This window comes from Vipera berus (assembly GCF_964194415.1).
Source record: "Vipera berus genome assembly, chromosome: 3".
Classification (NCBI taxonomy): domain Eukaryota; kingdom Metazoa; phylum Chordata; class Lepidosauria; order Squamata; family Viperidae; genus Vipera; species Vipera berus.
This window is the reverse complement of record NC_138204.1, coordinates 7772177-7784531: the sequence shown is the minus strand read 5'-3', so window position 1 is coordinate 7784531 and position 12355 is coordinate 7772177. Positions and strand designations below refer to the sequence as shown.

The following is a 12355-nucleotide window of genomic DNA, read 5'->3' as shown; positions in this document are numbered from 1 at the left end:
CTGTAAATACAGGAGGTCCTCAACCCATGACCACAATTTAGCCCAAAACTTCTGTTCCTAAGTGACACTGTTGTTAAGTGAATTTTGCCTCATTTTATGACCTTTCTTGCCACACTTGTGAAGCGAATCACTGCAGATGTTAAGTTAGTAACACGGTTGTTAAGTGAATTTGGCTTCCCCATTGACTTTGCTTGTCAGAAGGTCGCAAAAGGGGATCACCTGACCCTGGGACACTGCGACCGTCGTAACTATCAGTCGGTTATTAAGATGTTAAATGTATCACTGTAGATGTTAAGTTAGTAACACGGTTGTTAAGTGAATCTGGCTAAAGAATGGCTGTGAGCTGAGGACTACCTTATTGTCAAATGAGCTGTTTCCTGACAGTCAAAACAATTAATCAGTGGAACAATTTGTCTCCAGAAGCTTTGAATGCTCCAACACTGGAAGTTTTTAAGAAGAGACTGGACAGACATTTGTCTGAAATGGTATAGGGCAGGGGTAGGCCACCTTGGCTCTTTTATGACTCGTGGACTTCAACTCCCAGAATTCCTGAGTCAGCCATGCTGAGGGGAAAGGGAGAGGTTTCCAAGCTGAGTCATGCTGGCTCAGGAATTCTGGGAGTTGAAGTCCACGAGTCATAAAAGAGCCAAGGTTACCTATCCCTGAGGTAATGCTTAATTAATACACTGAAATACCCTAGATCAGGGGTAGGCAACCTTGGCTCTTTTATGACTCGTGGACTTCAACTCTCAGAATTCCTGAGACAGCCATGCTGAGGGGAAAGGGAGAGGTTTCCAAGCTGAGCCATGCTGGCTCAGGAATTCTGGGAGTTGAAGTCCACGAGTCATAAAAGAGCCAAGGTTGCCTACCCCTGGTATAGGGTTTCCTGCCTAAGCAGGGGGTTGGACTAGATGCCCTCCAAGATCCCTTCCAACATCATCATCATCATCATCATCATCATCATTATTATTATTATTATTATTATTATTATTATTATTATTATTATTATTATTATTATTATTGTATAGGGTTTCCTGCCTGAGCAGGGGGTTGGACTAGAACAGAAGTCTCCAACCTTTCTCTGTTGGCGGACTGGAGGGAAAGGGAAGGGGAAGCATTTTATGCGCACACACAAACGGGGCTGCCAGCATGCGCAACACAAATGGGGCGGTGCTAGCTCCCACGTGACACCCTCTAGCCTTGCCACATTTTCACCATGCAGTGCCTCATTTTTGCTATGCGGTGCCCCTGTTTCACCACACAGTGCCCGGTTTGCATAGCGGCAGCGCTAACGCAGGTGGGGTTTGTGTGTGTGTGAGTCGTTTTTGCAAATACTGGTTCTTTAAATGAAATGGTTTCTGTTCCTCCAAGCTTGCACTGAAATTGTATCTCAATAGATGGCCAAAGGCACACATAACAGATACAAATATTATGGGAAAAGATACAAAAGATGCAAACTTGGGGGAGGGGGGAAATAATCTTCATTTGCAATTTTGCCCAGTGGACTAATTTTCTTTACAAATCATTGCCCTGAATATAAATATTTTTTGTACGTTATATCATGAACCAACAAATTTGATATTACTTACTTTTTTAAAAAAAAAGTTTGTAAACTGCATTGTAAAATTCAGAGAAATGTGCCTCTTCGAACCTTAGATTCATGCTTACTTTTTGGGTTAAAAAAAAAGAATAACTGCTATTAAATGCAAAAACCCCCCACCCAAAGTCTCTTTTTTTTTACTCTTAGCTCAGCTATTGTGATGCCGCGATCTTGGAGTCCAGTCCCTTAGAAAGACCCTGGAAAAATTTCACAGAAGAGCAACTAAAATGATCAAATTCCTGGAGACTGAAACATACGAAGAACGGCTGCAGGAATTGGGTTTGGCTAGTCCAGGGATAGGCAGCCTTGGCTCTTTTATGACTCGTGGACTTCAACTCCCAGAATTCCTGAGCTACCCCTGGGCTAGTGTGTGTGTGTGTGTGTGTGTGTGTGTGTGTGTGTGTGTGTGTGCATTGACATGAAAGCAGTATTCCAGTATCTGAGGGGCTGCCACAAAGAAGAGGGGGTCAAATTATTTTCCAAAGCACCAGAAGGCAGGACAAGAAGCAATGGATGGAAACTGACCAAAGAGAGAAGCAACCTGGAATTAAGGAGAAACTTCCTAACAATGAGGACAATTAACCAGTGGAACAGCTTGCCTTAAGAAATCATGGGCGCTTCATCATTGGAGGTTTTTAAGAAGAGTCCAGGCAGTCACTTGTCTGAAATGTTATATAGGTCCCCCTACTTGAGCAGGGGGCTGGACTAGAAGATCTTCAAGGTCCCTTCCAGCTTTATTCTATTCTAAATATGCTGGAGAAGACTCCTGCGAGTCCCTTGGACTGCAAGGCGATCAAACCGGTCAGTCCTAGAGGAGATCAACCCTGACTGCTCCTTAGAAGGCCAGATCCTGAAGCTAAAACTCAAATACTTTGGCCACCTAATGAGAAGGAAGGACTCACTGGAGAAGAGCCTAATGCTGGGAAAGATTGAGGGCAAAGATTACCTACGGCAACACCTGCGTCCGGCGTCAACTTCCCTCCGTCCAGTGCGCTCCCACAGAGAGGGCCTCCTCAGGGTGCCGCCGATCAAAGAATGCCGATTGGTGACCCCCAGGGGGAGAGCGTTCTCTGTGGGTGCGCCAGACCTTTGGAACCGCTTACCGGTTGAGCTCCGGATGGCCCCCGACCTTCACTCCTTCCGGCGCGATCTCAAAACATTTTTTTTCGAACAAGCTGGCCTGGTCTGACGGGATGGGGTTGGGTTTTTAAAACTAGTTTTAACTTTAATATGTATTGATTTTATGGGCATGATGTTTAATGGCTTTTTAATTTTTGTATTCGATTTTTATTGTGTATTGCCCTGTTCACCGCCCTTCGGGAGAAGGGCGGTATAGAAATCAAATTATTAAATTAAATTAAAATTAAAGAGAAGAAGGGGACGACAAAGAATGAGGTGGCTGGGTGGAGTCACTGAAGCAGTAGGCGTGAGGTTAAATGGACTCCAGAAGATGGTAGAGGACAGGAAGGCCTGGAGGAACGTTGTCCATAGGGTCGCGATGGGTCGGACACGACTTCACAGCTAACAGCAACAACAAATATGAATCAGCAGTGTGCTGCAGCTGCCAAAAAAGCCAACACAGTGCTAGGCTGCATTAACAGAGGGATAGAATCAAGATCACGTGAAGTGTTAGTATCACTTTACAATGCCTTGGTAAGGCCACACTTGGAATACTGCGTCCAGTTTTGGTCACCATGATGTAAAAAAGATGTTGAGACTCTAGAAAGAGTGCAGAGAAGAGCAACAAAGATGATTAGGAGACTGGAGGCTAAAACATACAAAGAACAGTTGCAGGAAATGGGTTTGTCTAGTCTATTGAAAAGAAGGACTAGGGGTTCTAATATCTCAGGGGCTGCCACAAAGAAGAGGGAGTCAAGCTATTCTTCAAAGCACCTGAAGGCAGGACAAGAAGCAACGGATGGATACTAATCAAGCAGAGAAGCAACCTAGAACTAAGGAGAAATTTCTTGACAGAACAATTAACCAGTGGAAGTTGTGGTGCTCCAACACTGGAGAATTTTAAGCAGAGATTGGAAAACCATTTGTCTAAATTGATACAGGGTTTCCAGCTTGAGAAGAGGGTTGGACTAGAAGACCTCCAAAGTCCCTTCCAACTCTATTATTCTGTCAAGAGCTGACTTCCAACAACTTCCACAATTTATCCTCCTCCTCCTCCTCCTCCTCCTCCTCCTCCTCCTCCCCTCCTCCTCCTCCTCTTCCTCCTTCTTCTTCTTCTTCCTTCCAGCGGAAACAAACGTGTCTTTTAAGAATCAATCATGGCATGTCACTGTATGCCATTTGCCGTGATTTCATGTTGCTACTATTTTCAGAGAGTCAAAAGAATGACACTCATTTTTAGGCTCTTCAGTAGGAATTGGTGGATAGAAGATTAGGGAAGGGTGTGTGTGTGTGGCTAGTCACACACACACACACACATCCATAAATAGCATTCTCAATACTTTCTTTGACTAAATCCTCTACTGTCTTTAGCTGGATTTGTCTTCTTGGATGACCAGGAATAGAAAATTCCATCCAGCATTAATACAGCGATGCTGTCAACCACTTCCTGTCCTATTGGATTCTGCTGAATTTTTCATGAAGGGCTTTTCAGAAAACCAAAAGTAGAGCTTTTTTTATATTTATTTATTTATTTATTTATTTATTTATTTATTTATTTATTTATTTATTTATTTATTTATTTATTATTATTTATTTATTATTTATTATTTATTTATTTATTTATTTATTATCTATCTATCTATCTATTTTATTTATTTATTTATTTATTTATTTATTTATTTATTTATTTATTTATTTATTTATTTATTTATTTATTTATTTATTTATTTATTTATTTATTTATTTATTTATTTATTTAAAATCCTGGATTTCTTTAGCTGGCAAATGAATTAGTTAGCCTCATCGCTTCCTGCTTTGAGAAAATGTCCCAAATAATCTCCTAAGTGACATTCCTATTTTGTAAGCTGTCCAGAGACGTTGGACATGAGATGGGTGGCAAATAAATTTTTATAAACAAGTAAATAAATTCCTACACGATGAAAGGAAAGCAAAATGCCACAAAGCAAAAACTTGAGCCGGTTTGACAACTTTTAATTTGGTTTTAACTTTTTTCTTTTCTTTTCTTCCTGAGGGGACAGACAAACTTTCTAATAATGCTGTGAGCTGTTAGCCACCATTTTTACTTTTTACGATTGCTGAGGGAGCCAATTCAAGAATTGAAATTGTGAAGACTGATGCCTATTATATTCATTTTAATTCTATTGTAGAACAGGATGATGACGTGTTCTTTCAGCACAGTAGGAAGAAGATCAACAAAGGCCAATAATCTTACAACAAATTTGATAGTAGTCCCGTGGGTTTGATTTTCGTGTTTGCATTTCACGATTCCCCATTAGGGAAATCTCTCCACCAGAAAAGCAGTGTAGGAGATAGGGATAGCACTTAGACTTGTATACCGCTTCACAGTGCTTTACAGCCCTCTCTAAGCGGTTTACAGAGGCAGCATCTTGCCCCCAACAATCGGGGTCCTCATTGTACTGACCTCGGAAGCATGGAAGGCTGAGTCAACCTTGAGCCGGTGAGAATTGAACTGTTGAACTGCCAGCAGCCGGCAGGCAGCTGAATTAGCCTGCAGTACTGCATTCTAAGGGACGCAGTGGCTCAGTGGGTTAGGACGCTGAGCTTGTCGATCAGAAGATCGGAAGTTTGGCGGGTCGAATCCCGAGTGCCGTGTAGCAGAGTGAGCGCCTATTACTCGTCCCAGCTTCTGCCAACCTAGCAGTTCGAAAGCACGTAAAAATGCAAGTAGAAAAATAGGGACCACTACGGTGGGAAGGTAACAGCGTTCTGTGCGCCTTTGGTCATGCCGGCCACATGACCACGGAGACGTCCTCGGACAAGCGCTGGCTCTTCGGCTTTGAAACGGAGATGAGCACCGCCCCCTAGAGTTGGAAACGTCTAGCACGCATGTGCAGGGGAACCTTTACCTTTACTGCATTCTAAACACTGCACCAGCACGGCTCAAAGTTGAGCAGGCTGAGCCCGGAGCTGTGTATGTCAAATGCCTCGTCGGCCTCAATTCCCTGAGTGCCCACAAGAGATCTAAGCCCAGCCCTCCTTGAATTCCGTTGACTCATATCTACCTCCACTTTGCTTGGTCATTCAGATCCTTGCAGAGAGCTTCAGCTCGCAGTAAACCTTTATATTCATTTGAACTGCCTGGATCTGATTCTGATTTCTCGTGCTCGGTAAGTGGATTATGATGGCTCAAAAGGCAGGTTTCATATAATCTGTTCAAAGCAGCCCTCCAAGACGTGTTGCTGCTTGAGCTGGCCCGTCCGTCTGTCTGTCTGCCTGTCTGTCTGAAATCAACATGGAGATTAGGCTGTCCCTTCGCCTCTTTTGAAGCCCTAAAGCAGTTCCACCAACTGAGAAGAGCAATTGAAGTTAATTAGCTTTATTTATTTATTTATTTAAAACAAGAAACATAGGCCTTTGTAAATCAATTTGGGTTGCCAGTCACGCTAAGGAATGCGCAAGGTTTCAGGGCTGAAATGATATTAAAAAAACCCGTAAGCAGGAAACCAAGTTTGGTGTAATGGTTTAAAGATGCTGAGTTCAATTTGTTTGTTTGTTTCCTTCATTATTTTTTATCATTAATTCAAGGTGGCGAACATACGTAATGCTCCTTCCTCCTCCTATTTTCCCCCAACAACAATCCTGTGAGGTGGGATGGGCTGAGAGACAGTGACTGGCCCAAAGACACCCAGCCATCTTTTCTGCTTACAGCAGGACTAGAACTCACATTCTCCTGATGACTGGCTCAAGGTCAGTCAGCCAGCTTTCATGCCTTAGGCGAGACTACAACTCACCATCTCCTGGTGATTGGCCCAAAGTCACCCAGCTGGCTTTCATGCCTAAGGCGGGACTAGAACGCCCAGTCTCCTGGTGATTACCCCAAAGTCACCTAGCTGGCTTTCATGCCTAAGGCGGGACTAGAACTCACCGTCTCCTGGTGATTGGCCCAAAGTCACCCAGCTGGCTTTCATGCCTAAGGCGGGACTAGAACTCACCGTCTCCTGGTGATTGGCCCAAAGTCACCTAGCTGGCTTTCATACCTAAGGCGGGACTAGAACTCACCATCTCCTGGTGATTGGCCCAAAGTCACCTAGCTGGCTTTCATGCCTAAGGCAGGACTAGAACTCTCAGTCTCCTGGTTTCTACCCTAGTTCCTAGCTAGATATCTCTGGGCTAGTCCCTCTCTCTCGACCCTAGGACGAAAGTAATAGCAACATACTTCCAAACACCTTTCCAAGGAAACTGCATGGACTTGCCTATGTCGTTTCCAGGAGATATTTTGGGACACACATATGCACACACAGATATCTAAAACCTGTGTCTTTAATTTCTCATACTTGAAATCGGTCTCAAGAGAACACCTCATATGGGAGCCCCTTCTAGGGGATTTTCCAGATTAGGAGTGTTGGCAACCATGGAATACAGGCAGTCCTCGATTTACGACCAAAATCGAGCTCAAAATTTCTGTTGTTAAGTGAGACATTTTGCATTCTGCCCCATTTTACGACCTTTCTTGCTACCGTTGATGTTAGTAACCCAGTTGTTCAGTCAATCTGGCCTCCCCATTGACTTTGCTTGTCAGTAGGTTGCAGAGGGACGCGGTGGCTCGGTGGGTTAGGACGCTGAGCTTATCGATCAGAAGGTCGGCAGTTTGGCGGGTCAAATCCCGAGTGCCGCGTAACAGAGTGAGCGCCTGTTACTCGTCCCAGCTTCTGCCAGCCTAGCAGTTTGAAAGCACGTAAAAATGCAAGTAGAAAAATAGGGACCACTACGGTGGGAAGGTAACAGTGTTCCGTGCGCCTTTGGCGTCTAGTCATGCCAGCCACATGACCACGGAGACGTCCTCGGACAAGCGCTGGCTTTTCGGCTTTGAAACGGAGATGAGCACCGGCCCCTAGAGTCGGAAACAACTAGCACGTGTGTGCGGGGGAACCTTTACCTTTACCTTTAGGTTGCAAAAGGGGATCACGTGACCCCAGATCACTGCAACCATCGTAAGTATGATCTGGTTGCCAAGTGCCTGAACCTGAGTCACGTGATTGTGGGCATGCTACGAAAGGTGTAACTGAGAAAAATGGTCCTAAGTTGTTTTTTTCAGTGCCATTGTAACTTTAAACGGTCACTAAACAGACTGTTGTAAGTCAAGGACTATCTGTAATCAGAGAAAACAGCTACCTGGATAGAAAACAGCTATCTGCTACCTCTAATAATGACATAAATTCAGAAACATCACCAAGAGCAGGGGTAGACCACCTTGGCTCTTTTATGACTTGAGGACTTCAACTCCCAGAATTCCTGAGCCAGCATGGCTCAGCTTGGAAACCTCTCCCTTTCCCCTCAGCATGGCTGTCTCAGGAATTCTGGGAGTTGAAGTCCGCGAGTCATAAAAGAGCCAAGGTGGCCTACCCCTGATCTAGGGCATTTCAGTGTATTAGTTAAGCATTACCTCAGGGATAGGTAACCTTGGCTCTTTTATGACTCGTGGACTTCAACTCCCAGAATTCCTGAGCCAGCATGGCTCAGCTTGGAAACCTCTCCCTTTCCCCTCAGCATAGCTGGCTCAGGAATTCTGGGAGTTGAAGTCCACGAGTCATAAAAGAGCCAAGCGTTTGCCTACCCCTGAAAGGGGAATTAAAAAGAGCTTCTCATACGGTAAGGCAGCAAAACAGAGAAGCAAGGAAAAATGACTGTGTAACTGAAATTCTTCTGAAGACACCATCCTGATCAGGCATCAAAATTTTCTTGAGTTTCTTACTTGCGGAAAGATTTTACAAAGTTATAAAACATAAGAAGCGGGAGAAATTGTCTTTTTGATTTGTTATATTATAAAGGCAGTCCTGGACTTGACTTATGTCCACAAGTGAGCCCCAAATTTCTGTCACTCAGCAAGACAGTTTTTAAGTGAATCTTGTCCCATTTGATGACCTTTCCTTCCATAGAAGTTAAGTGAATCACCCAGCCCTCAAACTATATTGTCCCCAGGATCCTCTTTGTACAAGTGGTCCTCGACTTACAACACAATTAAGCCCGATTTTTTTTGTTGGTAAGTGAGGCATTTGTTAAGTGGGTTTTGCTCCATCTTACAGCCTTTCTTGCCACAGTTGTTAAGCGAATCACTGAAATTGCTGCAAAGTGTGAAAAATGGTCATAGGTCGCTTTTTTCAGTGCCGGCTGAATGGTCACTAAGCGAACTGTTGTAAGTCGAGGACTATCTGTGCTGCAAAAATCCAGACACCCCTAGAGAGCAGCAAACTGACCGTCTTCCGTGTCTCTTGCTGACCTCTCGTGATCACGGGAAAAATTGCAGCCCAGATCCTCACACAGTAAATGAGTCCAAGCCACGCATGCACAAATGTCCATCTCAAAGGAGGAAAAATTGTGTTTTTTGTTTGTGAAAAATGGTCACAGGTCACTTTTGTAGCACGGTTGGAACTTTGAATGGTCACTAAATTTATGGTTGCAAGTCAAGGGCTACCTGTACTAATTTTGTGAGGACAATTAACCAATGGCACAGCTTGCCACCAGAAATTGTGGGCGTTCCATCACTGGAGATTTTCAAGAAGAGGCTAGAGACAGTCACTTGTCTGAGATGGTATAGGTCCTCCTGCTTGAGCAGGGGGCTGGACTAGAAGACCTCCAAGGTCCCTTCCAGTTCTATTCTATTCTATTCTATTCTATTCTATTCTATTCTATTCTATTCTATTCTATTCTATTCTATTCTATTCTATTCTATTCTATTCTATTCTATTCTATTCTATTCCATTCCACTCCACTCCACTCCACTCCACTCCACTCCACTCCACTCCACTCCACTCCACTCCACTCCACTCCATTCCATTCCATTCCATTCCATTCCATTCCATTCCATTCCATTCTATTCTATTCTATTCTATTCTATTCTATTCTATTCTATTCTATTCTATTCTATTCTATTCTATTCTATTCTATTCTATTCTATTCTACAGTATTCTATTCTATTCTATTCTATTCTATTCTATTCTATTCTATTCTATTCTATTCTATTCTATTCTATTCTATTCTATTCTATTCTATTCTATTCTATTCTATTCTATTCTATTCTATTCTATTCTATTCTATTCTATTCTATTCTATTCTATTCTATTCTATTCTATTCTACCCTACTCTATTCCATTCCATTCCATTCCATTCCTTTCAAAGGGATCCATAAAAACCAAGACTGTGAAACATAGAAGAAACCAATGGGTCCAGAGCCAATAAAGCTTAATGAAAAGTTTTGCCATGCTCTTGTGCTCAAAAGACCCTGTTCTACGCACTGTTCAAGGGTGGCCCCCCCTAGCAATCATCACAAGATAACAGACCTCGCCATAGGCTGATTCTTCCTACGTTTGTTTGACTTTTCTTTCTTCTGCGTTCCGAAATAAAGCTATTACACCCCCTCCAAAATTAGTTGGGTTTTTTTTAAAAAAAAAAACACCACAAAACTCTCTCGGTTTCATCATCGCTCTGCAAAATTGACGTCTCACTTGGAGATCTCCCACCCCCCACCCACCCAAAATTTAAAAAAAAAAAGAAAGAAAAGCAGAAAGGGGAAAAAAAGATCCTTTAAGTAAGCAGAGAAGTCCTCGGTTTCCTTCCTCAGATTTCAAGGATTGTGGCTCGCTTCTTCTCGCAGCCTCCCGACTCAACCATGCAGAAATCCAAGGTCAGTGTCCGATTCTCTGTTCGCAATTTAAGGTTTTTGAAATTTGGCTTGGCGATGTGACATTCTGCGCCTACGTGGGTGTTTTTTTTTTCCAGGTTGCCTTGTCGATTTGGTTGTGATAGGATTTGAGTCGTGAACTGTTTTGAGTTGCTGGCTTTTTATCGCCGTAGGAGTGAAAGGATGGAGCTATAAAGCGGGGAAATTCTTGATGGGAAATGAAATATCTCCTTTGCTTGAAATGGGGCTGCAAAACCCCCTGTAAAGCTTGTGGTTTTTTTTATTTTTATTTTTTATTTTTAGCAAGATTAGGTCAACGTACCTCATCTTATGGGGCTGTGGCAACGAGAAACTCTTAAAAGAGTTGTTTTTTTAAAAAAAACAAAACACTTTTATTATTTTTTTTATTGTTTGAATGGTTTTGACGGTGGTTGTTCTTTTTAAAATGTTTTCAAGATTTTAACTGTAATGTAAGTGCTTGAATTGTGAGCCTCCCCCCCCCCCAGCGTGCTGTGTTGAGATGGGTGGCTATAGAAATTAAATCAGCAAATAATTAAATAAGCAATCGAATAATTAAATGAACTCTTAAGGCATGGAGGTTGTGCAAGTCCTCATTTTATCGATCCTAGTGAAGGTTTCAAAATCTTTAAAGTCCAGGTAGCCGTTGGCTTAACAACAGTTCGTTTCGTGACCATTCAAAAATAACTGGGAAAAAGTGACTTGCGACTATTTTTCACACTTACGACCCTTGCAAGCATCCCCCACGGTCACGTGATCCAAATTCGGACACTTGGCGACTGATTCATATTTATGATAGTTGCAGTGTCCCGGGGTCACGTGATCCTCTTTTGCGACCTTCTGACAAGCAAAGTCAACGGGGAAGCCGGATTCACTTAACAACCCTGTTACTAACTGAACAGCTGCAGTGATTTCCCTTAACAACTGTGCCAAGAAAGGTCGTAAAATGGGGCAAAAATCGCTTAGCAAAGGTTTTGCTTAGCCACTGAAGTTTTGAGCTCAATGGTGTAGTGGTTCCTCCTTCGTCCAGGCATTCCTAATTCTTTACGATCCGTTGGAGTTTTGTTTGGCAGAGTTGTCTGTCAGTAATGGTTGCTCTGAGGTCTTGTAAGCCGCGGCTCATATAATCAAAATATTCTGAAAGTTGCTCTGAATTTTGAGGTGGAAACTGGGAGGGCGGAAAAATCCCCAGCTCTGTTTAGATGACCGATAGGACGCGTTGAGGTATTTGTGGCCATCTTTCTTTTAAAAGGTGCTGCTATCCTTGAATTAAGTGAATTAATACGGGCTTGGTTCTTTACAAACCTGTTTGCCAACTTGGCACCTTCCGTTGATGTGAGCAATTTGAATTTCCTACCCAGAACAACTTAGTTTCAGGGATAGGCAACCTTGGCTCTTTTATGACTCGTGGACTTCAACTCCCAGAATTCCTGAGCCAACATGGCTCAGCTTGGAAACCTCTCCCTTTCCCCTCAGCGTGGCTGGCTCAGGAATTCTGGGAGCTGAAGTCCACGAGTCATAAAAGAGCCAAGGTTGCCTACCCCTGACTTAGGGGGTGTCAGCAGGGGTGAAAAACCAGGATCCTTTTGGACGTGAGTGCATCCATGCACGTACAAAAGATTCAGAGCTTCGGTTGCGACATTGCATCTTGCATCTTGTGAATGATGACCGCCATCCATCCACGATGCCCCTAGAGGAACTTCTTGAGGAAGCTTGCTGAGATGGATCTAATCTTATCATAGGTTCAGGCAATGGGTGGTGTTACAAAGCTAGGACACCATTGGTGGGATGGGCTTTGGATTTTTTTTTTTTAAATCAAAGTCGAAATTTGGGAAGTTGCACGAAAAGGAACTTGGGGGGTTCCAAGCGCTTCAAGAAAAATCAACTTAATTGTCTGCTTTACCTTAGACCAGGGCTAGGCAACGTTGGCTCTTTTATGACTCGTGGACTTCCAACTC

General features: G+C 43.2%; 2 protein-coding genes across 3 annotated transcripts in view; both read left to right on the top strand.

The window, feature by feature from the left end:
• LOC308665574 (DEP domain-containing mTOR-interacting protein-like) overlaps positions 1-320 on the top strand; it is a 36531-nt gene extending 36211 nt beyond the window's left edge. The window contains 1 exon segment of the mRNA XM_081323638.1: positions 1-320. This exon segment is cut by the window's left edge and continues 1009 nt beyond it. The gene's annotated coding sequence lies outside the window, so the exon portion shown is untranslated.
• The window catches only part of COL20A1 (collagen type XX alpha 1 chain), a 532145-nt gene that overhangs the window by 339599 nt on the left and 180191 nt on the right, over positions 1-12355 (top strand). Inside the window, exons 1-2 of one of the 2 annotated variants that reach the window (XM_081323723.1) lie at positions 5480-7283; positions 7650-10382. In XM_081323723.1, coding sequence (XP_081179849.1) covers positions 10368-10382 — 15 coding nt within the window. In that variant the 5' untranslated portion in view covers positions 5480-7283; positions 7650-10367. Of the gene's footprint in view, positions 1-5479; positions 7284-7649; positions 10383-12355 lie in introns of those variants that run through there. The other variant, XM_081323724.1, reaches the window with a different exon arrangement.